The following is a 23,061-nucleotide window of genomic DNA, read 5'->3' on the forward strand; positions in this document are numbered from 1 at the left end:
GATCCGAGCTCTCCGACCCTCACCGATCCATCGCCTCCGCAACTGTGCAGCTCAACAATCTCCACCGCACCTCCGAGCTTCTCCAGCACTCCGTCCGCGCCCTCCGGCTCTCCCGCAAGCTCCGCGATCTCGTTGCTGCTGCGCCAGATCCGGAGAAGCTCGATCTTGCCAAGGCCGCGCAGCTCCACGCGGAAATCTTGTCGCTCTGTGAGGAATATGATCTGGCTGGCATTGATGCCGTGGATGAAGAGCTCCGCTGGGTGAAGGAAACCGGCGATCGGCTCCGGAGCGAGGCTATGAAAGTTCTGGAGAGAGGAATGGAAGGTCTGAATCAAGCTGAGGTTGGAACTGGATTGCAGGTTTTCTACAACCTTGGTGAATTGAAGGTTACAGTGGAGCAGGTGATCAACAAATACAAGGGTTTAAGTGCCAAGAGTGTGAGTACGGCCTTGGATATGAAGGCCATATCGGGATCTGGTGGCGGCCGCGGCGGAGGGTTCGGTCCTGGCGGAATTAGGGGAAGTGGGACGCCGCAAATTGGAGGAGGGGCAAAGGCAAGGGAGGCACTGTGGCAGAGGCTTGGGAATTGCATGGATCAGCTGCATTCGATTGCCGTGGCAGTGTGGCATTTGCAGAGGGTGCTCTCGAAAAAGCGCGATCCATTCACCCATGTTTTGCTGCTTGATGAGGTCATTCAGGTATGGGTAATGGGAATAAATGTATTTTTGTGAATTTTTATGATCTTAGTAGAGGTAGCATTTACTCTAGAAATGATACTAGAGTGGTAGAATATCAGCTTGTAGAAGCACATGTAAGAATAGTAGATATCTTATGGAAGGTAGTTTGATGAATAGAGGTTGAGGAAGGCCTAGAAAAACTTGCCGCGAATTAGTTGAATTTAGATTTTAGTAGCTTGAATTTGGATGTGATTTTCTATAGGACATTATGTTGTTGTCTGGTTTATAGAGCTGTTTCTACCTGGTGGCACGATGCTTGGTTTTGATTGTTAGTTTGATTAAATTCTGTGTCTAATGTTTACTTGGACTGATAGCTTCTATATATGCTGGAATGATGATAGGTATGGAAGATAATATTCTGATTAATTTGGGTAGTGATACTTGAGAGGTCCATATATAATTAGTTAATTCCATTATGCGACAGATTCCCTTTTGCTTCTGTAAAATCCAGAGGTTTTCTCGGGTTAGTAGCTGAATTTAGGGGTTAGCCGTTAGCAAATTGAAGATGCTGCATTTGCAGATTTTACAAATGGTTTTGATGTAATGTTTAGTTATCGGATGGGAGCTATTCTTTTGTTTCTATACCGAGATGGAAGAAATGGATCATTGTTCCAGTTGAATGTAAATAAGTGAGTCAATTGCTATTGATTTGTATAGATTAGGCTGGATTATATCAGGATCGTATCGATTTTGGAACTCCACTCTCTATATATTCTTTGTGCAATGGAGAAATAGAGGATCAATAGTAGATGAACCAAGAAGTTGGATTGAATTTCTTTAAGATGCCTTTTACACATGGTTTTTCAAAAATTGTACAGCCATATTACTTTTGCAAAGATACAAACTCAATGGACTGGACATTTGGGGTTTTTAGAAATCAATATCTATATTTTGAAAGTATTGAGTTCCGAACTGGGACACTTTTTCACTCAAATTGTTTTGGTTTTACAATCATTTTCTCATTAACTGCTGTTTCGTAGGAAGGTGATCCCATGCTAACAGATCGAGTTTGGGAGGCCATTGCAAAGGCTTTTGCAAGCCAAATGAAGTCTGCTTTCACCGCATCAAGTTTTGTTAAGGAGATCTTTACAATGGGATATCCAAAGTTATATTCCATGATAGAGAACCTCCTTGAAAGAATTTCACATGACACGGATGTCAAAGGAGTGTTACCAGCTATCAATTCAAGTGGGAAGGAGCAGTTAGTTTCATCAGTTGAAATATTCCAGACTGCATTCTTGGCTCACTGCTTGAGTCGCCTTTCAGATCTAGTGAATTCTGTATTTCCAATGTCAAGTCGTGGAAGCGTTCCATCAAAGGAACAAATATCAAGAATTATATCACGTATTCAGGAAGAGATAGAAGCTGTTCAGATGGATGCACGCTTAACTCTTCTTGTTTTGCGTGAAATTGGCAAGGTTTTAATTCTTCTTGCAGAACGTGCTGAATACCAGGTAAACCGAGGGGAAAAAGAAAGAGAGAAAAAAAAAAAAGAACTTGTTATTGCATTTGAATAATTTTTTATTTTCTCAGAAAGTAATTGAATGCTAGCTTATGTTAATTGTTCGATCTGTTCCTTTGTATGAAAGAATATTTGTTATAAGAAAAGAAGGGTCATAAAAAGATGGAAATTTATGTTAACTACAATTAGTTGGAACATTGTGAACTAAAATCATATTTACCAGTGGCTGATAATCGCATGTTCTTTCTGGTGACTTTTATGATTCATATCCAAACTCGATTGATGAAGTGGTCTAGTGCATGACAAGTTTTAACTTTAACTGTTGTGACAGATATCCACTGGACCTGAATCACGTCAAGTAAGTGGTCCTGCAACGCCGGCACAGCTCAAGAACTTTACGTTGTGTCAACATCTCCAAGAAGTTCATTCACGAATATCTTCTATGCTTAAAGGAATGCCCAGTATAGCTGCAGAAGTGTTGTCTGCTTCACTAGGTGCAATATATGGTGTTGCATGTGACTCGGTGACATCTTTATTCCAGGCAATGCTTGATCGTCTTGAGTCTTGCATATTGCAAATACATGATCAGAACTTCGGAGTGCTTGGGATGGATGCTGCCATGGACAATAATGCGTCACCTTATATGGAGGAGCTCCAGAAGTGCATTCTGCACTTCCGCAGTGAGTTTTTATCTCGCTTGTTGCCTTCCAGAGCTACTACAACTTCAGGAACAGAGAACATATGTACTAGGCTTGTCCAAAGTATGGCTTCCCGTGTTCTAGTATTCTTTATCCAGCATGCTTCTCTTGTCAGACCTCTTTCAGAATCAGGCAAGTTGAGGATGGCTAGGGATATGGCCGAGTTGGAGCTAGCCGTGGGCCAAAATTTGTTCCCTGTTGAACAACTCGGTGCTCCATATCGAGCTCTTAGAGCATTCCGTCCTCTTATTTTCTTGGAAACATCCCAGTTCGCATCGTCTCCTCTTCTTCAGGATCTGCCACCCAGTGTCATATTTCATCATCTGTATACCCGAGGTCCTGACGAATTGCAGTCGCCGCTGCAAAGAAACAAACTAACACCGTTACAGTATTCATTGTGGCTAGATTCTCAAGGGGAGGATCAAATCTGGAAGGGCATCAAAGCAACACTTGATGATTACGCATTAAATGTGAGAAGCAGAAGAGATAAGGAGTTCAGCCCTGTTTATCCTCTTATGCTTCAAATGGGTTCATCCTTGATTGAAAAGGTTCAGGCTAACCCAAATTCTTGATCCCGTAAATAATCTGTAGTCTTGTGAAATTGATTAAACCACACCAGTGACTTTGTGATTGCTGCTTGCAAGTTGTTGAGAAGGGTTTAGTTGCGGAAACATGAGGAAGAGGCATGCTAGTTTGGATAGAAAACATGATGTACAAAAAATTTTAGACGATTTAATAGCTGTTTTTTCCAATATATTTTTGTTGAATTAATTTTTGTTGGCCAATCTTGAGTTTATTGATTATTTGTGATTGGTTGTATTAAATGTAGATAAGGTGGCAAACGGCTCGAAATATGTCGAATCGACCCGTTTAACCTGCCATAAGGGCACGCTGAGCTTAAAAAATGAACCCACCCGAAAAAGAAAACTTGCCTAACCCGTTTCGCTTAACTTGCGGACATGGGCAGGGTGGCGTAGGCAAGCCACCAGGCACTTGCCTAAAAGAGTTTAGACAATTTAATAGCTTTTTTTTATGATTCTTAAATTCATATTTCTTAGAAAGTCAGAATATAAATTGAACATGGATTGACTCCAAGGCTCTCATATATGAATTGGTTACTAATCATTCTAAACTTATAATACTCAATATCATGCCAATATTAGTCTGCTTTTAATATTGAATTTCGATAAAAATGCTTCTAACTTTTAACATTACCAAACTCTTAAATTCACATTCTTTTGAGTTTTATGATTTAAATTTACAATGAATTCTCGAAGTTGATTAGTTTACAAATTTCAGTTTTATATTTGGACAGTTGATGGTGCAACTCGACAGCCAATGCCAAAATTATACGTTTTAATACGAGAATGACAATGACATGAAAAAAAATAAAAAGAAAGAAAAAACAGTTTTTGGTTTTCACTCAGTTTGCAACATTTTATTATTATTATTTTGAATAAGAATGAAAGGTACGATTATTGGAATTTATATGGATATATTAATGTTAATGCTACAATACCAAAATGTGAAAGGTATGAATAATATTTCAGTGTTATTTGAAATTCATTAGTGTCTGTGAAAAGAAAGCATTAGAAAAAATGAGAAAGGAGTGTCTTAGCGGTAAGAGTATGATCTCATTAAGACAACAACCTCATTATTTTTAATCTAATTAATTTCCTTTTGTCTAATTCTGTCACTGTACAGATGCTACTAGTTATAATGAAGAATAATTAATATATTTTTCCTTATTTTATGTTAATTGATAACTTGAATAGTAAGCTGCGTGCCCTCCATGCCCATCTACTTCATTCCATATATATCTCATTATTAAACGTCATTGTTATTTGAAAAAAAAATTAATTTATATATTATTTTATTATATTCTATTTAATTTCGGTTGAATATGATTGAAATTTTGAACTTCTAACATCATCAGTTTATAATCGGTCTAATTTTTAGAATCTTAATTATTTGAAAAACTCTGGCCGTTGGACAATATTTATATTTGGATTTGTTAAGTACAAAATACATAATTTTTTTAAGAGTAAGGTTACAATTACTCAATTAGGTCTCTAGTCGATCTCAAATTAAATAGCCTCTTGAAAAAAATATTAATTAGATCTTTTAAGATAACGAACAGTGAATATAATAAGTCATCAAGTAAAACTTAACGGGTACTTATATATATGTCTATTTATCGAAGATCGTCATAGAAATAACAAATTTTGGAGTAAAATTTTACGTGTTTTATTGGGATTCATAGTAAACAAATAGCAATCGATGAGAGTTTTATAAAAACTCAAAAGATAAAGAATGCTTTACTGTCTAAAATAACATCGTTCGCATGTTCATGTAATAGAAATGGGACACGTCACTGTAGATAATTGAACACATGAACAATTCTATTTTGTGTCGCACTATCTATTGACAGAAGAGCATAACGTGTCCCTATTTACTATCGTGGAGGACCTAATTGATATATTTTTTGTAGAGACTAATTAATCCGAAGTCGAAATGTTCAGAAAACTAATTATCACTTTCCTTTAAAACAAAAAACAAAAAAACAAAAACACTAACTTCAAATTTCAAAACCATCTCATTGAATTGACCTATATCCACATCTCCATGTAAAAACAAAACTCAGTACAAGCATTAATTTAAGGAAATAAATGAATGGAAATTTCAGCATCTAATGCTTTTATTGTCTTGTTGCATGTTACAGTTCTCACCTCCCTCATACATATCTATCTATCTTTACATATTTATACACACACCTCTTCCTTGAATTCTCCGAGAGATTGTAGTTGATTCCAAGGGTGCCAGTTGTATCATAGAATTTCACATTGGAATCATCATCATGGTTAAGAATTTAAACAAAAAATCTTCACACAAACTGTCCAAGAATCATGAGAGACAACAACAACAATTGAAAAGCTTGATCAATGTTTTGAAGCCAAAGGTGTACATCACTGACACCTCAAGCTTCAAGCAGTTAGTTCAAGAACTCACTGGCATCAACAATGGAAGTTCAAGTTCAAGTTTTGAACAAACCATTATAGGTTCTGAGGTTCAAAGAAATCATCCTGATAGTGATACTAGCTTTGAAGCTTCAGTGGAAACTGAAGCAACAACAAATTCACCTTCTGAGTTATGTTATAGTGCAGTTCCAATCTTGAATGATGAAGAATTTGATCAAGTTTGCAATCAGATGATGTTTATGGAAGATGTATTCTTAGAAAACACCATAGCTAGTACTCAAAATCCTGTTCCTTTTTCGACATATCAGAATCTCGAGTCACTACTTTTTGATGTTGAACCAACTCATCAGTTCTACAATTCTTATGAACAGATTGATCAAGGTGTCAGCATATATGACTACGAGTTGTCCGGACTACTATGAACAAGAAATGTTTGAAGTGCGAGTTGGCTTGATAGATCAAGAATGGAAAAGCTTAAAAATGATGAGATTTTGTTTCTTTATTTATCTTTCATGTTTATACCTTGTATATCAGAGAATGTTACTGTTTTCTATGTATGTTATGTATATAGTAACATATTGGCCCCTTTTTTTCATTGATGTATATGATTCTGGAATTTTGGCTTTGATGAACAAAAGAAAACTTAATGAAATTAAATCTTTTCAGTGAAATGAAGTGAATAAGGTTATTAAGAACAGCTTATGATGTAATGTAATGTAATATTCTTTAATATTTATGTCATCAACTTCATCCTTATCTTTTCTTATTTGTATTGAATGAGAAAAAGGATAGAATATCAATTAAATGAAAATCAAGAAAACTTAATTGTTACTATATAATATATAAGTCTGTTTAATACCTTCATTTTTTGAAATTCTTGGTAATTAAAACATGTCATTACACAAACCATATCAGAGTAAATCCAATGTTACCATGGCTTTCCATGAGTTGATTGTGAAGATCTAAATTTGCTCAAGAATCTGCTGTTATGGATAGCGAGTCGAAGAACTGCATCACTCGACCAGCATTGCTCTAAGCCACAAGCCTTTATGAGATTATTGGCCAGGGTAATAGAAGGTGGATTCAACAAATGTGTTACTTGCACATCAAGTTTCCCATTCTCTGCATCCTTTGACCTCCATTGTTCCAGGCCCGGAAATTTCTGTTTCTCCTTGAAGGCGAAAAACAACTTTTCAGATATTGAGATTTCATTATGCTTAATGTGGATTGTTAGATTAGTTAATTAAGAATCTAGCACATTATTCTGCATGTAGTCACTCTGATTTTAGAACATTACATCATGGATGGCAAGATAATAAAATTTTGATTAGAAGGCATTTATCTTCCTATTCTGCATTCAGTGGGGAAAAAATATCATGCTTTTGCATTTTGCTAAGTGCTAATGATGCATATGTGTTGCCTTCATCAGCTTGGAGTTTTTGTGATGGTACAATTGGGACTAAGGTTGTTTTAAAATGCCTCTGGACAAAAGACAATGCAAGAGTTTATAAATGTGCTATAATACACATTATATAAAAGTTGATAAAGATTTTTCCCATACTTGAAACATTGACGCTTTTTTCTTTAACCATTTAAGTAGTTGTCTGCATAATAGTTATAATTTAACTGTTTTTTATCTTGCAATAGCAGCTGCATTTTGTAGCAGGTTCATTTTCTACATTGTTTTAAAATGATGTTAAATGAAAAATGAGGTTCAAAGATGGTGCTATAAATCCATTCAAATACAGAATGATATAGAAAACAATGAAGTAATTCAGATACATAATAATAACAATGACATTCAAATAAGTGATGTTTCAGATATGAAATGAAATCAAGGCTGAATAGGGTGACTCACTTAACAAGTCTTAACTCAATTATGACAAAAATAAGCAGAAAGGCACCAATTTAATGAATAAGAGTGGCATGGAGAGAGGGAGTAACAAAGTCAGAACCATGATGATGGTGTTACTATGATAGCACTTAGCACCAGAATGCATGTTCAAGAATCCCAAGAACCGGTCCGAAGAAGGAAGAGGAGATGAAGGTTGTTCTGAATGAGCAGAGAATGGATCGTTACCAAAAGATGCAGTGTTGGGTGATCTTTGTTGGGAAAACTCAACACAGGTTTAAACCAAGAACCTGTCTAACAGCGGAAGCACCAAAAATAATTTTCCCACAACTTGTGCAATTAAATGGGCAACACCAAAGATACTCTAAACAGCAAAATATAATGGCAAAAATTAAATAATCAGACACTAGAATTTTAACGTGGAAAAACCCCCAAAAGAGGGACAAAAAACTCACGGGACCTAGTCCAGAAAAAATCTTCCACCATCAGAATAATGGGTACACAAATAGTCTTCCTAGTGACACTAGGGCATCTCAACAATCAACAAAATACATCACCAAAACTGGTGAAATCAACATAAACCCTCCACAAAAGTGGGTATCTCAAATCAGGCAAAAGAGAAGGCAATACAACAAATAAGTTATATCCTAATGTTCATCTCTACACCAGGAACAACATACTAAAATTTCATAAGAAATGGAGCAAGTTTACCAAGTCAATGTGATCAAGGTTGGCTTGCCCTTTTCCCCCAAATTTCTCTTCTCCTCTTCGGCGCTGTTGTGTTTTCTTTCTTTCTTTCAAATTGAAAGAAGCCTTTCACTCTCCCTCGTGGCTCTCAGCCACTTCTTTTATATTTTATTGTTTTTCCTTTTTTTTTAAAAAAACTTGTGGGCCCCACTTAGTTTGGGAACCCACCAACAAATCTCCCCCTCACCAACTAAGTGGGGATAAGTTGTTCTACCAAGCTCGCCTTCTCTTTGCAAAAATCAAATTTCACTGCAGGTAAACTCTTAGTTATCATATCTGAACCATTATCATCAGTATGGATCTTCTCAAGTGCATATGACTTCATCTCAAGCGCTTGACGTATCCAATGATACCTCACCTCTATGTGCTTCGATCGGGAATGAAACGTCAGATTCTTGCTGAGATGGATAGCACTCTGACTGTCACAAAATAACACAAACTTCTCTTGATTGATGCCTAACTCTTGTAGAAATTTCTTCATCCACAAGAGTTCCTTAGAAGCTTCAACAACAGCAATGTATTCTGCCTCTGTAGTAGACAAAGCAACACATTTCTGAAGTCGAGATTGCCATGACACAGCTCCCCCTGCAAAAGTCATCATATAACCAGAAGTAGACTTCCTTGAATCAAGATCCCCAGCCATATCCGCATCTGTGTAACCATCCAACACATGTTGGCCACTCCCAAAGTATAAACAAACTCTGGAAGTACCATTAAGGTATCTGAGAATCCACTTCACTGCTTGCCAGTGTTCCTTGCCAGGATTAGAGAGAAACCGACTAACAACTCCAACGGCATGAGCAATATCCGGCCTGGTGCAAACCATAGCATACATCAAACTGCCAACTGCAGATGCATATGGAATCTTCTTCATTTCCGCTTTCTCTTTCTCACTTGTAGGACATTGCTGCGAACTCAGCTTGAAATGACTAGCAAGTGGAGTACTAAGAGGTTTGGAATTACTCATGCTAAACCTCTCTAAAACCTTCTCAATATACTTCTGCTGTGACAACCACAGTTTCCCATTCTTCCTGTCACGAGTGATACTCATGCCAAAGATATTTTCCTAAATTAGTATAATTATGCATTATTCATTAAATGCATTCATTTTGGAGGGAAAATGGGTTCACGAGAAAGTGACACCTCACTTTCATTAGTCGGAAAAAAAAACCCAGTTTCAGTGAAGACAACTCGATGAGGTATTTCATGGATGTGATGCATTGTAAATGATTGTGGCAAAAGACAATTGAACTGGAACATTAGACGATAAGAATAACTTAGAGTAACAACAAATAAAAAATTATTAAAAGAATAATATAATAGAATGAGTATATGAAAAATATTATAAAAAATTATAAATTGTACCTTAAAATGATCAACTTCAATAAAAAACGAAGAATACATTCTTATTCTATGAAGTAGTAAAAAAGAAAAAATACTAAATATAAAATTATGAATTGACTCTCAAATTTAGATTCATATACCACAGGAAAACACTATATATAGACTTTAGTAAAATAAAAATAAATATGTAAATTACCTATTATTAAGGTAATTTTTTAATAATGCATTAAATATTGATTTGATACAATTATAATGAATATATGTTCCTAAATTAGTATAATTATATATTAATTTCATCATATCACGGGTAACAAAGATTTTTTATTATTAGTATTACTATTACTGATATTATTATTATCATTAAAATGAATAAAAGTATTTTTAATTGATAATTGATAAGTAGTTTAATAGTGCATTAAATTTTGATTTGATACAATTGAATAGAAAAAAAAATTTATTCGTTTTGGAGGGAAAACGGAGGCATGAGAGATCGACACGTCACCTTTAGTAGCTGAGGGAATACCCAGTTTTAGTATATTAAGTAGATACTAGTATCAATTAAATGAAAACCAAGAAAACTTAATTGTTACTATATAATATATAAAGCTGTTTAATACCTTCATTTTTAGAAATTCTTGGTAATTAAAACATGTCATTATACAAACCATATCAGAGTAAAAATCCATTATTACCATGGCTTTCCATGAGTTGATTGTGAAGATTTAAATTTGCTCAAGAATCTGCTGTTATGGATAGGGAGTCGAAGAACTGCATCACTCGACCAGCATTGCTCTAAGCCACAAGCCTTTATGAGATTCTTGGCCAGGGTAATAGAAGGTGGAATGAACAAATTTGTTACTTGCACATCAAGTTTCCTATTCTCTGCATCCTTTGACCTCCATTGTTCCAGGCCATGAAATTTCTGTTTCTCCTTGAAGGCAAAAAACAACTTTGCCGCGATTTGCACATTTAAAGGATCATCAGTGCTCTCCCTATCAACCATATTCTCTTGTATGACAGGAACTGATTTCGCCACTCGAGAACTTGCACTTGAAGTCTTCTCTGCATTATTGCTGTCTTGAAGTCTTGGATTAAACAAATGTGCTAATTCGCAAGAACTCAAATATAGATACCGAAGTTGTTGACTTATGAATTTGCTACTATGGATAGCTTTCTGAAATTCTGCATCACTTGAAAACCATTGTTCAACTCCATGAACCCCAAGAAATTTCAGTTTCTCCTTGGAGACAATGAAGAAATCTTCTGATGTTTGAGCATTTGTAACATCAATGTTCTCCTTGTAAATCATCTTCTCTCCTACACCATACAGATGATGAACCCATTTGGCTGCTCCGGAAACAGAATCCTTCAAACCAGACAACAGAAGAATCTTGTCTGCATTGTTGGCGATTCGAGCCTTTGTATTTGAAGGAAACAATGATTTGAATCTATTCCAAATTTGGCTGACTAGAATTTCGCCACTCGAGCAAAACATATGATGAATACTATTCCAATACCAAAGAAATTCTGCCTTTTCTGCAATACCACTGAGACTCATTGAAAGCAAAACAGAAGATGGATCGAATAAACGATAAACTTCCTTGGGTGAGATAGCATATAACAATCTAAGTTGCTGACTTGTGAGTTTGCCATTATGAATAGCCTGTTGAAGTTCTACATCACTTGGCCACCATTGTTCCAAGCCGTGAGCCACAAGAAATTTCAGTTTTTCCTTGTAGACTACAAAAAACTCTGTAGGAACTGAAAAGAAAGAATCTTTCAAGCAAGATAACTGAGGTGTCCAATTCTCCAAGCATACAATATACTGAAGATTATTCCTCAATAGCGAAATAGATTTCGGATAAAGTAAACATGTTACTTTTAAAAACGAAGCAGCATCTAAAGATCTAAGTTGCCTCCTCATGAGTCTAGTGCTGTGAGCATCACTTGACCACCATTGATCTAGGCCATGAGCCTCAAGCCATTTCTGATTTTCTTTTGAAACAACATACAACTTCGCCGCAATTTCTCCATCCGCAGAGCTTGTATTGTCCTTTTCGGTGTTCTTCACTCCTATGCTACCATCAGGATCAACATAAAAGCTGCAAATCAAGTCATTTTCATTGACATACAGATGAGGAACAAATTTGTCCACCCGAAAACTGGAATCCATCAAGCCAGATAGATAAGGTATCCTACTGATCAATTGTAATCTAGCACTCTTCTCTTCATCATTGCTGATTTCAACTTTGCTATTTGACACGAGCATAGATTTAAGCATGTTCCACACATATTCTGCATATTCTCTAGTATTTTCAAGACTCAAGGCTAGTGAAACAGAAGGTGGATTAAACAAATGTGCTTCAACATAAATCCCTTCTTGTGCTAGTTCCTTTCTCAATTGAAGAGCAAATCCAGCACCCAAGGAATGTCCTGCAATAATCACATTCCGGCTTCCATATTCATCACAAAGTGATCTTAATGCATCCATAGCTACTTTGAACCTAGAAGAGCCCTTCAAGCTTTCTAAGAAGAGAAAGCGAAGGTCATCTTCGAAATCTCTTATTATTGTATGCCTTTTGATTAATGTTCCTCTGAGTGCTAAAACAGCTTTGGGGGTACCAAGAGGCCTAATTAGCACCGAGTCTTCCAATGCTGCAGATCGATCCCATTCGAATATTGCTCCGAAAATGGATCCATCTCTTTCATCAATCAATGTCTTTGTGAGCTTGTACTTGAAGGGAGTCAACCACTCTGGACCCAAAGCATTCTCTTGTGTTCTGTTATCTTGTCTATCAACTTCGAGTGCGTAAGCTGCCCGTGTAAAGCAGGATATGGCAGCTTGTTTATAATATTCATCCTTCCTATGTCCATAAAACAATCATTAGCACCATACTTACATGTAAGAATGTGATTAATTTTAACTTAGGATGACAAATGAAGAGTAAAGAAAGTTCCCTTTGTTAATGAAAAAGAAGAAAAACTTTGGAAATTAAATGAATATTAGAAACAACCAGAAACATCTACTAAATAAGAAAAGGCTAAAATAGTAACAAATACGCAAAGTCAGAAACTTTGGAAACCCATTTGGTAAAGTTTGCAACTTTACATTCATATATCACAACCAGTTTGCTGCTAAGATTTTATGAACTGGTCATCAAAACAGAAACCATGCATGCTACTAGTATAGATCTCTCTCTCCACACATATCTAAGGCAGTTAGTTATACACTGACCAAGTGGAATTGAAGTCGTTTCTCCAATTAAGCGAAGGCAAGTTCTCAGGGCCAGAGACATGAAAAGCATATTTGTGATCTTCATGGTTTGCCATCAACAGAAGTTAAGAATCCAGACACTGTTTGTTTCTTGATTGAGTTGCTGACACAGTGATGCTGTAAAGCCCTCCTTTGTGTAAAAGTGCTAATTTTCCATTGTAGAAACTTTAACCACAGTAAATGGCAAGGAAAGGGTAAAGCAAAACAAGAATGTAGACTTTATTAGACTGGCCATTTGGGAAGTAGGAGAAGCTATTTCTTCTGACTTTTGAATTATAAAAAGTTTTAAAACTTTTAACTTTTGGAAAAGTTAATTCGTAATTTTTTGAAAAACGAGAAATATATGACTTCTCCTCGTCGATAAATTATTCTATCATTTCCGTTAAAAAAATATCTCAGAACAAAGAAAAATCTACATTCTTAGTTCTGTAAAAAATACTGGAAATACGGTCGCCCACCACCATTTTTACCAAAGGTTCCATCCGTTAGAAGTATTGGCCTTCTACTATCAATTTTACGTAATGATTTATCTGCTGAAAATATTGACCCTCCACCAATATTTTAAAGCAATGTTCCATCTGAACCACCTGTTGCATATATTCCTTCAAGTTTTTTTTAATCATTTTATCACTCTATTTATATTATTAAATTTGTATTTAACATTGTGTATAGTATAAAATCTCAATTTTAATTTTATTTTTTTCCATGTGATTTTATTTTTATAACGCTGCTATTATTTTTATAGTTAGTTATAGCAAGTTCTTGACCCCAATAAAAGAGAAAGAAATTCTAATAGAAATAAAAAAATAAAAAATAGCAATAAAATATACATTGACACATATTTTACATTTATTTTTTATTTTTATCTACCATATCATACACAATAAAACAGCAAACACTAACTACACAATAATTTCTTTGGCATTGTCATCAAGATTATTGTGAATTAAAATTTTATTACTATTTACCACATACAAAAACACTGTTATGGGTGAAGATGAAGTAGAAGAACCAGTTTCTACCTAAAAAATGGAACTAACAAGAGAGCAAATAAAGAATTAATTGCCTAAATAATTATTTATAGAGAATCAACATTTAATATTGAAAAGTATTTGTTATTATCGTTGTTTTAATATCCATTTTTTGTGAAAAAATTGTATTTTTTGAGTTATTTATCCAAACGCTACAACTTTAAAATAAGTACTTTTATAACTAAAAATTCAAAAGCAAAATAACTTATTTATAAGTTGCTATTAATAAAAATTCTTATACTTTAAATTCTTTTTCCAAAGAAGCTTATTTAAGTTGTTTATCAACTTAGGTGAGTGGACTTTTCTCTCTTTCATGGAAGATCATCCGAAAAGTCTTTGTTTTATAGCCAAATAATCCCACTAATGTCTCTGTAATTATCCTGTTCATAACTTGCATACTATAATGTATCATAAACTATTCATAATTGTTTGTTTCTGTACATACTTTATTAGTAACTATATTTTTAGAAAATGGGTATTTAAGTTAGAAAGAATGCTTAATGAATATGAGAAATTAATATTAAATATCTAAACCCTTTATTTGTGTTGATATTACTTTATTGAAAAAAGATTCTCTAAAATGAAAACCTTAGTACAGTAATAAAGTGATAAATCAATTACTATTGAATTTATAATTTTTTCATAATAAATAAGTTCTATCTTAATTAAAAGGTAATTAGACCTTCACTTTTTAGCTTTGTCAACAACCAAAATTAAAGAAAGTTAGAAACAAAATACCATTGCTCTTAGCATATGATGCTTTTTCCTTAGATTGATCATCATAGGGCCACAATTTTCATCCAATATTCTAGTTGGTTGGATTTTATTCGTAACAAATAAGGCATTTTATTTGTGGCATGGCAATACGTTGAAAAAAGCATTATATGCTCTAGAAAGTATAATCTTTGCACAAAATTATTCTCCATTTTTAACATTATGGGAGGCTAAAAAATAATAAAATAAAAGCAGTGAGCCTTATACAAAACTGAAAATATCCTCAAGTAGTAATCTAGTATAATTATAAAACTTTTGCTAAGTTAAAAAAGAACAAGTTACAAAACTTGAATTAAGAATTAACACAAAATCAGGTTGTTATTAAGATTAAAAATGATTTACTTCAGCTTAAAATCTGGATTATTACACTGGTTTTATCAGTGTTACTTGTGAAGGAGTAACATGGTATAGAGACCTAAGTTGCCTGCTAATGACTTTGCTATTGTGAATAACTTGCTGAAGTTCTGCATCACTTGACCACCATTGTTCCAATCCATGAGCCTCAAGAAATTTCTGTTTTTCCTTTGACACAACAAACAACTTTGCTGCAATTTGCGCATTTGTTTTACTAAGATTCTCCTTGCTGCTGATCTTCACTGCCTTGCCATCAGGGTCAGTATAAGAGCAACATATATAGTCATTGCTGTTGATATAAAGATTTGGAACCCATTTTCCGACAGCAACACTATCCTTTGAACCAAAACTAGGTAGTCGAGGCATCCAACCCTTTGACGAAGCTATGCTCGATGTGTTTGTGTTTGTGTTTGTGTTTGTGTTTGTATTAGTCTTATCTCCTTCAGTGCTTGCCTGTGCTTCGCCGCTCAAAGGAAGCATAGATTTAAGCCTATTCCAAACAAATTCCGCTTTGTTGCCAAGATTTCTGAGACTCATGGCTAGTGAAAGAGAAGGTGGATTGAACAAATGTGTCTCCACATAAATCCCCTCTTTTGCTAGCATCTTTCCAACTTGAAGAGCAAATCCAGCCCCCAAGGAATGCCCTGCAATACATACATTACTTCTTCCATGCATGTCACAAACCGATTTCAGTACCTCCAAAGCTACCTTAAACCTGACAGAGCCTTTCAAGTTTTCCCAAGCAAGAAAGCGGAGGTCATCTTCAATGTCTCGCCGCATCGTGGGGCTTTTGAGTAATGTTCCTCTGAGTGCTAAAACAGCTCTTGGGGCACCACTAGGTCTCATTACAATCAAGTCGGCCCGTGCTGCGGATCGATCCCATTCGAATATTGCACCAAAAATTGACCCATCTCTTTCATCAATCAAGGTTTGTGTGAGTTTGTACTTGAAGGGAATCCACCAATTCGGAGCTAGAGCATTTCCATTTGTTCTGTTCTCCTGCCTATCAAGTTCAAGCAAGTAAGTTGCTTGTATAAAGCAGGCAATGACGGTTCGCTTGTACTTCTCATCCTTCCTATATGCAAAAATAAGATCCATCAGCAACATACACATCAAACAAGTGCTAAAAAGTTTCATCAGATTTATTATGGCAAATGAAGCTAATATGAAATTAAATATAGTTAGGTCAAAATTAACAATGAAGGCTTCCACATAATATGGAACCACTTTCTTTTCTACATAAGCTAAGAAGTTAAGATTATTTATAGTTCCAAGTCAACTAGTAAAGCAAAATCTTCATTGCAGCTAAAATTCAAGAAAATTTGATTATGGAAAAGCCCTTAAGTTCTGTAATTTAGATCTCTAATTAAATATCCAATCAACCCTGCTAATAAACTATGCTATATTATCTTAGCTTATATATCTCATTTTCATGCTAGATCCTTCAATAAAAAAACAGTAACCTAAAGAACCCTACATACAGATTAGGTAAAAAGTACAGAACTTTACACTCATATGTCACAACCCATTGTGCCAAAATCTTCAAAATCAAAAACAAAGTTGTTCTCTTTCAAATGCCCAACAAAAAAGTAGCAAACTTTTCACCCCAAACCTCAAACATAAACAAATTGTACCCTACAAATCACCAAATCCATAAATGAAAAAAGCAAAATTCATGAAAAATTGAAATGGGGTTGTTGGTGTTATCGTTTACCAAGTAGAATTGATGAGGTCCTTCCAGTTAAGAGTGGTCAAATTTCTTGGGCCAGAGACATGAAAGGCGTAAGGGTGAGCTTCTTCACTGCGTTTTGCCATCAACAATTGGTAGCAAAAGAACACCAACTCACCCTCAATGATTCTTAGTCAAAGTAGTAAACTTTGCATGGTGATGATGCAGTGAAATTGAAGAAAAACAATTAGCAATGAGAAAGAGAGAAATAGTAGCTTGCATATATGGGGAACAAAAGTGGTGCCAAGTTTCTTTTCCTTTTCCAATGTGGAAGCTTGGTGGCAAAAGTTGGCAACTTGGTATCGAATTCAACATTTTTTTTTTATTTTTTCCTTAACGAATAATATAAAGGCACTGTTCATACTCATATCTTTCGGATCGAACCATTGGTCCATGACGAATGGTTGGTTCTCAAATCTCAATGCATGTATGTAATGCTACGCTATTATTCTTTTTAGAATTTTTTTAAGAGCACTCTACTATACAGATTGAAGTGGTATAAAGAGAAAAAAAATCTTTTTATAATTATTTTTTATTATTTTATTATTATTCAAAGTGTGGGTTCTACCTTTTTCAATCTCTTTTTCATTACATAAAAAAAAATTATAAATTTACATCTTTATCATATAATTTACCATTTTTTAGTATTAAAGATACTTGTTAAAGTTACCTGTAATAACAAAAATTTAAGTACAATATTTTTCTATTAATCACTTTAACTGTTTTTGACTTTTTGTTAGTTAAGGTTACTAATGTGAAAGATTTATATAGAAAAATTATTAAATTCAAGTTTTTAATGTATAAGTTGTGCATTTGTTAAAATAATTTAAAATTTCTTATTAATAATAATTTTCAAAAAATAATATTAAAAGGTCAATAAAATTTATTATTTTGACAATTAATTAACTAATAATAATTTTCAATTATCTTGGCACTTTCAAAATATCTATTAACAAAAAAAACACTTTCAATTTATGATAACAACAAAAATATTTTTAAAATATTAAAAAACACTAAAAATACTTAAATATTATCATCTATCACTTCAGTCATTTTTGTTAATAAAAACATTTTCTTTTACATTTGAATACTTTTATTTTTAAATATGTTATTGTCATTTAATTATGATCGTAAATTAAGAATATATTTTGTCAACAATTAAATTATTCAGCCAGATATTTTACTAATTTCCCCTTAATAATTAATAAACTTCAAATTTTTGTTGTTTTAAACCTTTAAGATATATGAAGAGCAACTACGGCTAGAAAAACTAGAAACCTCTACTTTAGTCCATAAATATTATTTGTGGCGGTTATTCTCTCCCTTTGGCATTTGCTGAATTAAAATACTTTTAACTTAAAAAATGCAAACCTCACACATCAAAAAACCAAAACACAGTGATGTTTGTTGTTAAGTTCTCATGAAGCAAGATTCCATGGCTTTGAATATTACCACCACTGCTTCTCTTCATCCAAAACCTTCCTTTGTCACAAGAAAACATAACAACCTCCTCAAATTCTACCACCCTTCTTCTTTCATCAGAACAAGTGCTCAATCAGAAAGAACTGACACTGGAGTTTCCGAGGAGGATTCTTCTTCTGGTATCTCAATTATTACTAATAAAATTTATGTCAATATGATGTTTGTATAGTTATATTTTTTTAAAATAGTTACTGTGTATTTAAATTAAATTCTTATATATTTTCAAAGTTTAGATTTTTATTAATGGGAAATTAGCTGATATGATTTTTGGGGAACCCTGTTTTTTGTTATGAATGCTTAGGAACTTTGTCTTCTTCTCGTGCACAATTGGATCTTTTAGATCAACTTACATCTACAAGCTCAATACCCCTCAATGGTAAGTAACTAACTATACTTATTACTCATCATTCTCTTCATTGTCATGCCACTAGAGGAGTGGAATGTCTTAATATTTCTGGAAATTTTGAATTGAAAAATCATGTTGAAGTAAGATTTTTAGTGGAAAATTTCAAATATTCTTTGGATGATGAAGTTGAGCAGAAAGTTAAGGGTGTGTTAGGTTTGTGTTTTCATTTTTAATGTTTGCTGTTTTCTGAATTTTGTGAAGGAAAAGTGAAAACAATAAAATTCTCACATCCTGTTTTCTATTTTTACATTCTGTTTTCACTTTTTCTTTCACAAATCCAGACAACAGAAAACACTGAATGAAAACAAAAAATAAAAATGCAAATCAAACGCACCCTAAGAGTGTTACATTTGAAATCATAAGAGCAACTTCAACGGAGTGCTTTTGGTGTTTCAAATCATAGGAGGTGGATCGTTTTTAAATTTCACTTTGCATTAGAGATGATTGATGAAATGAGACTGGTCTCAATATGAAGAGACAATTTTATTTTGGTAGAGAAACAATTAAATTTTGTCACCTTGTATGAAGTTTAAATTGAATTAAAACCAAATATTAGAGTGACAAATCTCATATTTAGTCTCAAATCACTTTTTATGACATATGATTCCACAAATATTCTAAGGTTTAAAATGACCATGGTTTTGCCACACTGCTAAAAACATGAATTTGTAGCACCTTGCATTGTTGGTTTAACAAGTCTGCAAACATTTTTGGTTTCTAGGATATGAGAGTGATGGCGGCTCGCGCAAGCTCACGATCCGCGAGCAGCTTGCTCAACTAGTTGGAGAAAGGGATGATGATTTCACCATACTCCTAGGCAAGAAAAACCTGAAGAAAGTGAGTGCAAAGTTCTTAACCATTTCACAAAGGAGAAATATCAGGAGACAAAACTACCTAAATGAAGTGTCTCAGAGAAATGATTCAGTATTCTTTGCAACCATAGGAGCATTTGTGCTTCTCCCTCCTCTTATAATACTAGGAATTGCTATATTAACCGGTTATGTACAGCTTTTTCCTTGACACATATAGATATATATAATCTATAAATGATGATTACTCCAAATTCTTAGTTTTTAAGTTATTTTATAGTGTTCTATATATGGTGTCTGTCATAGGAATAATTTTTGTTTCAAGTGATTTTAGGAGTAACACTTGTTAGTCATTAGTACATAATATATACACCTTATGCTTGAAAATTAATACTGAGTGAAGTTTTGGGTAAAAATTAGTTTTGTTTGAATTATAAACATTGACACAGCATCTGCAAACAATAGTTTGAAACCTGAATTTTGATATTCTGCTTTTGGAATTAGTTCTACAGCAGTATTGTTCAGAAAATCAAGTGAACTCGGTCAATGTAGTTTCACCAAATTTATAACCAAATGTCTACACTTTAAAGGTTTTTAATTGGATCTTTACACCAGTTTTAAATTTATAATCACATCCTTACTGTTCCAAAAATGTTTTATTTAACGGAATATACTGAACATATTCGCTAGTAGTGTAAGATAGATAGAAACGTTTTTGTAACGTTTTACCATAAGAAAGGATATATATATATATATAAGGACCTAATTATAAATTTAAGAAAACTATAAGGAGTAAGTGATATATAAAGACTTCATTGGTAGTTTAGTTGGTTAAGTGATATATACCTGAATTTTGATATTTTTCTGGTTGAAATTTTATCTATTGATATGAAAAAGGAATTAATATAAATAATCTTAAATGAAAAAATAAATTCTCATTCATCAATACTCAAAGATGTTTCAAAAACATGTATCCTTTGTAAATTTGAAGATCAACAATGGTAAGGCATTGATTCATCTTTCCTTAAACAGATTCTGCCTTGAATCCCTTCTTGTTATCTGAACCAATTTCTTGCAAAGAGGGATCCAAATCCAACAGTTCATTGCCTAAGGCTACTCCTTGTTTTCTTATGTAGTCCCATTTTTCTTGAACAAGGTAGAAGAAAACAATCAAAGATATCTGAACAGTGAAAAGAATGTTCCAAGTTGTTATGCTTCTTGATGTTTTTTCTTGGTAGGCTTGTAAACCAAGATATACATTTATAACACCTAATAAGGACATTGCAGTTCCAATTATCCAGTGTGCAAAGAACCACATGCTTCTTGTTCTTGATCCCCTGTGAGGAGGAACAAGAAAATAATCAATGCACGAATTCCTTATTAGAAAAGCAATTAGGTAAATTACAATGTTCTTTCGTGAAATTAGGTAATATTACATACGATATTCTTTAAATTGTTATATCTATATTGACTTCGCTAAAACCGTCACACTTTATAAAATAAGGTATATCACCAAAAATGTACTTGGATTATCTTGGCACAGACAAAAATGTTCCTGAATTTTGTTATTGACAAAAATGCCCTTGCTCTTTCGTTGATGTAGAACGTCTCAGTTCACGGGTGTGCATTTTTGGCATGTTTTAAAATTATTTGACGGTGTTTTGTCAATAACAAAATTTGGGGGCAGTTTTGTCAGCAACAAAATAAGTCGAATGCTTTTTTGGTGATTTACCCTATAAAATACAAGAAAATTGAGTATCATGTAACTTAAATTTCAGATGAAATTATTGTACACTTTTAATAAAAGGAAATACTTTGATGTATAAAATACCTTTGTGGCCTAAAAATACCAACTATAACTTGGAGCCAGACAACACCATATAATGCAAGCCCTAGTCTTTGATGATTGTTATTAAACGAATTGTTGAAATTCTTTATGGACATTATTGCCCCTGCTGTGGCAATAAGTACAGCAGCCTTCTGCTAAACAGAAATTAAAAAAAAACTATGTTAATTTTGTTAATGATGGGGTTAACTATATTCACTTATGGAATTAACTTTCCTGAGCAGAGATTTTAGTTAATGTCATAATTGCAATATTATTCTCTTCACATGCACTAATTCTTGAATTCAAAGTATTCATTATGATACTCTTCAATAACCAACTAGGCAATATCCCTCCCTTGATCTTATGAAGTAACTAACAAGCATTAAGAAAAATAAACTAATTTAGCCACCACAAAAAGAGGTTAATTAGTGGGATAATTGACCCTTGAGAACTAATTTTAGAACAATAAAAATAGTTGTTGTTCTTATTGTTTTTCAAGTAAAGGGAAAAGAAAATAAGCTAACAAAAAATGCACATGCAAAATCTTGCATTTGAAAATTATGATGTAACAGAAGTTCAGAATACACTTGCCTGCAAAATTGCATGAACATAGAATGTAACTCTAAGCCTCCTTTGACCTCTTTGTCTGTTTGAGAATCTAATTGCTACTATACCAAGAGGCATCAAGAATGCCATAGAACCCCACAGAAGAAATCCATGCAATTTGATTTCAAACTCAAGTCTAGGATTCATCTTCATATGCTAAGCAACCAAAATAAAACATGTTAGCTTCACATACTTTGTTCGAGTATTCGAGATTCGATAAGGCGCATTGCACTCTAAACACCTATTTTTTCAGTACTCAGGACTATAAGAAGAAGATACTACCAACTTGATTGATAAAAATTTAAGGACTATAAGAAGAACATGAACTAGGAATAATGGATTCTACCTTAATGTTGTGGCCTCTGTTGTTGCTTGCATGAATGCCTCTGATTTTCTTGTGATCTTGTTCTGAGCCAACAAGTGGAAACATGATGAACACAAGACTTGCTTGGAAGAGCAAAACAATGAGCCTTTGCTGAACTCTGATTCCCCTTTCTTTTGTTGAGAATATGAACATTTTCCATTCTGAAGATTGTGTGTCATTCCCCATAAGTTGACCAAGCTAAATATTCTACTTTTCCCTTGTCACAGATGACACAATCACTAAAAAGTTGTCACCAATTCAGAGAGAATGAGATTAATGTGAGGGAAGGGAGAAGGTAGATACAATTTGAGCTTAAGTTAATATATATTATGCATAATGGCATAAAATAAACATGTGGGGTTAAGCATTTGCAGCCTTTTTTCTAGTTTATATATATATATATATATAGAATGGCAAAGATATAGACTTTCTTGATAAACATTAAAGTTCAGCCTGAATCAAAGATTGAAAACTCTCTATCACATAGACATAAGCTTCTAGTTCATCTCATTTCATTTGATGTTGCTTTTACTACTAACTGCACTTGATATTTTCACCTATGTTTAAAATTTGTTTTACTGTTTTT

At 33.8% G+C, this 23,061-nt stretch overlaps 5 protein-coding genes across 5 annotated transcripts in view; 2 read left to right on the forward strand and 3 right to left on the reverse strand.

Moving 5' to 3' along the window:
* The window catches only part of LOC107496538 (conserved oligomeric Golgi complex subunit 5), a gene marked incomplete in the record, with an annotated part of 3,976 nt that extends 276 nt beyond the window's left edge, over window positions 1-3,700 (forward strand). Inside the window, 3 exon segments of the mRNA XM_016117823.3 lie at window positions 1-698; window positions 1,718-2,191; window positions 2,531-3,700. Coding sequence (XP_015973309.1) covers window positions 1-698; window positions 1,718-2,191; window positions 2,531-3,469 — 2,111 coding nt within the window.
* A 6,681-nt stretch (window positions 3,701-10,381) lies between these two features.
* On the reverse strand, window positions 10,382-13,263 carry LOC107496564 (uncharacterized). Its single transcript, XM_016117863.3, has 2 exons — window positions 13,054-13,263; window positions 10,382-12,682 (listed from the first exon to the last, which is right to left on the reverse strand). Exons 1-2 carry the CDS (start codon window positions 13,146-13,148, stop codon window positions 10,507-10,509), a joined length of 2,271 nt encoding a protein of 756 aa, XP_015973349.1. The 5' UTR covers window positions 13,149-13,263; the 3' UTR covers window positions 10,382-10,506.
* Window positions 13,264-15,021: 1,758 nt separating this feature from the next.
* LOC107496565 (GDSL esterase/lipase At4g10955) lies at window positions 15,022-17,334 on the reverse strand. Its single transcript, XM_016117864.3, has 2 exons — window positions 16,966-17,334; window positions 15,022-16,326 (listed from the first exon to the last, which is right to left on the reverse strand). The coding sequence occupies exons 1-2, from the start codon at window positions 17,064-17,066 to the stop codon at window positions 15,261-15,263; spliced, it is 1,167 nt and encodes a 388-aa protein (XP_015973350.1). The 5' UTR covers window positions 17,067-17,334; the 3' UTR covers window positions 15,022-15,260.
* Window positions 17,335-18,341: 1,007 nt separating this feature from the next.
* Window positions 18,342-20,033, forward strand: LOC107496438 (uncharacterized). Its single transcript, XM_016117688.3, has 3 exons — window positions 18,342-18,581; window positions 18,764-18,838; window positions 19,590-20,033. Exons 1-3 carry the CDS (start codon window positions 18,401-18,403, stop codon window positions 19,886-19,888), a joined length of 555 nt encoding a protein of 184 aa, XP_015973174.1. The 5' UTR covers window positions 18,342-18,400; the 3' UTR covers window positions 19,889-20,033.
* Window positions 20,034-20,597: 564 nt separating this feature from the next.
* LOC107496513 (cytochrome b561 domain-containing protein At2g30890) lies at window positions 20,598-22,827 on the reverse strand. The gene is made up of 4 exons (XM_016117783.3): window positions 22,458-22,827; window positions 22,097-22,267; window positions 21,509-21,657; window positions 20,598-21,014 (listed from the first exon to the last, which is right to left on the reverse strand). Exons 1-4 carry the CDS (start codon window positions 22,659-22,661, stop codon window positions 20,702-20,704), a joined length of 837 nt encoding a protein of 278 aa, XP_015973269.1. The 5' UTR covers window positions 22,662-22,827; the 3' UTR covers window positions 20,598-20,701.
* Window positions 22,828-23,061: the final 234 nt, after the last annotated feature.

Source organism: Arachis duranensis, chromosome 7 (assembly GCF_000817695.3).
Source record: "Arachis duranensis cultivar V14167 chromosome 7, aradu.V14167.gnm2.J7QH, whole genome shotgun sequence".
In the NCBI taxonomy this organism is placed as follows: Eukaryota; Viridiplantae; Streptophyta; class Magnoliopsida; order Fabales; family Fabaceae; genus Arachis; species Arachis duranensis.

Excerpts from the sequence above, each read along its gene's own strand:
- LOC107496564 (XM_016117863.3), bottom strand. The coding sequence starts at position 13,148 with ATGGCAAACCATGAAGATCACAAATATGCTTTTCATGTCTCTGGCCCT. Across the intron at positions 12,683-13,053 it reads AACGACTTCAATTCCACTTG|GAAGGATGAATATTATAAAC; the intron begins GTCAGTGTATAA and ends TTATGGACATAG.
- LOC107496565 (XM_016117864.3), bottom strand. The coding sequence starts at position 17,066 with ATGGCAAAACGCAGTGAAGAAGCTCACCCTTACGCCTTTCATGTCTCT. Across the intron at positions 16,327-16,965 it reads GACCTCATCAATTCTACTTG|GAAGGATGAGAAGTACAAGC; the intron begins GTAAACGATAAC and ends TTTTGCATATAG.
- LOC107496438 (XM_016117688.3), top strand. The coding sequence starts at position 18,401 with ATGAAGCAAGATTCCATGGCTTTGAATATTACCACCACTGCTTCTCTT. Across the intron at positions 18,582-18,763 it reads CGAGGAGGATTCTTCTTCTG|GAACTTTGTCTTCTTCTCGT; the intron begins GTATCTCAATTA and ends ATGAATGCTTAG. Across the intron at positions 18,839-19,589 it reads AAGCTCAATACCCCTCAATG|GATATGAGAGTGATGGCGGC; the intron begins GTAAGTAACTAA and ends TTTGGTTTCTAG.
- LOC107496513 (XM_016117783.3), bottom strand. The coding sequence starts at position 22,661 with ATGGGGAATGACACACAATCTTCAGAATGGAAAATGTTCATATTCTCA. Across the intron at positions 22,268-22,457 it reads ACAGAGGCCACAACATTAAG|CATATGAAGATGAATCCTAG; the intron begins GTAGAATCCATT and ends TTGGTTGCTTAG. Across the intron at positions 21,658-22,096 it reads ATGTTCATGCAATTTTGCAG|AAGGCTGCTGTACTTATTGC; the intron begins GCAAGTGTATTC and ends TCTGTTTAGCAG.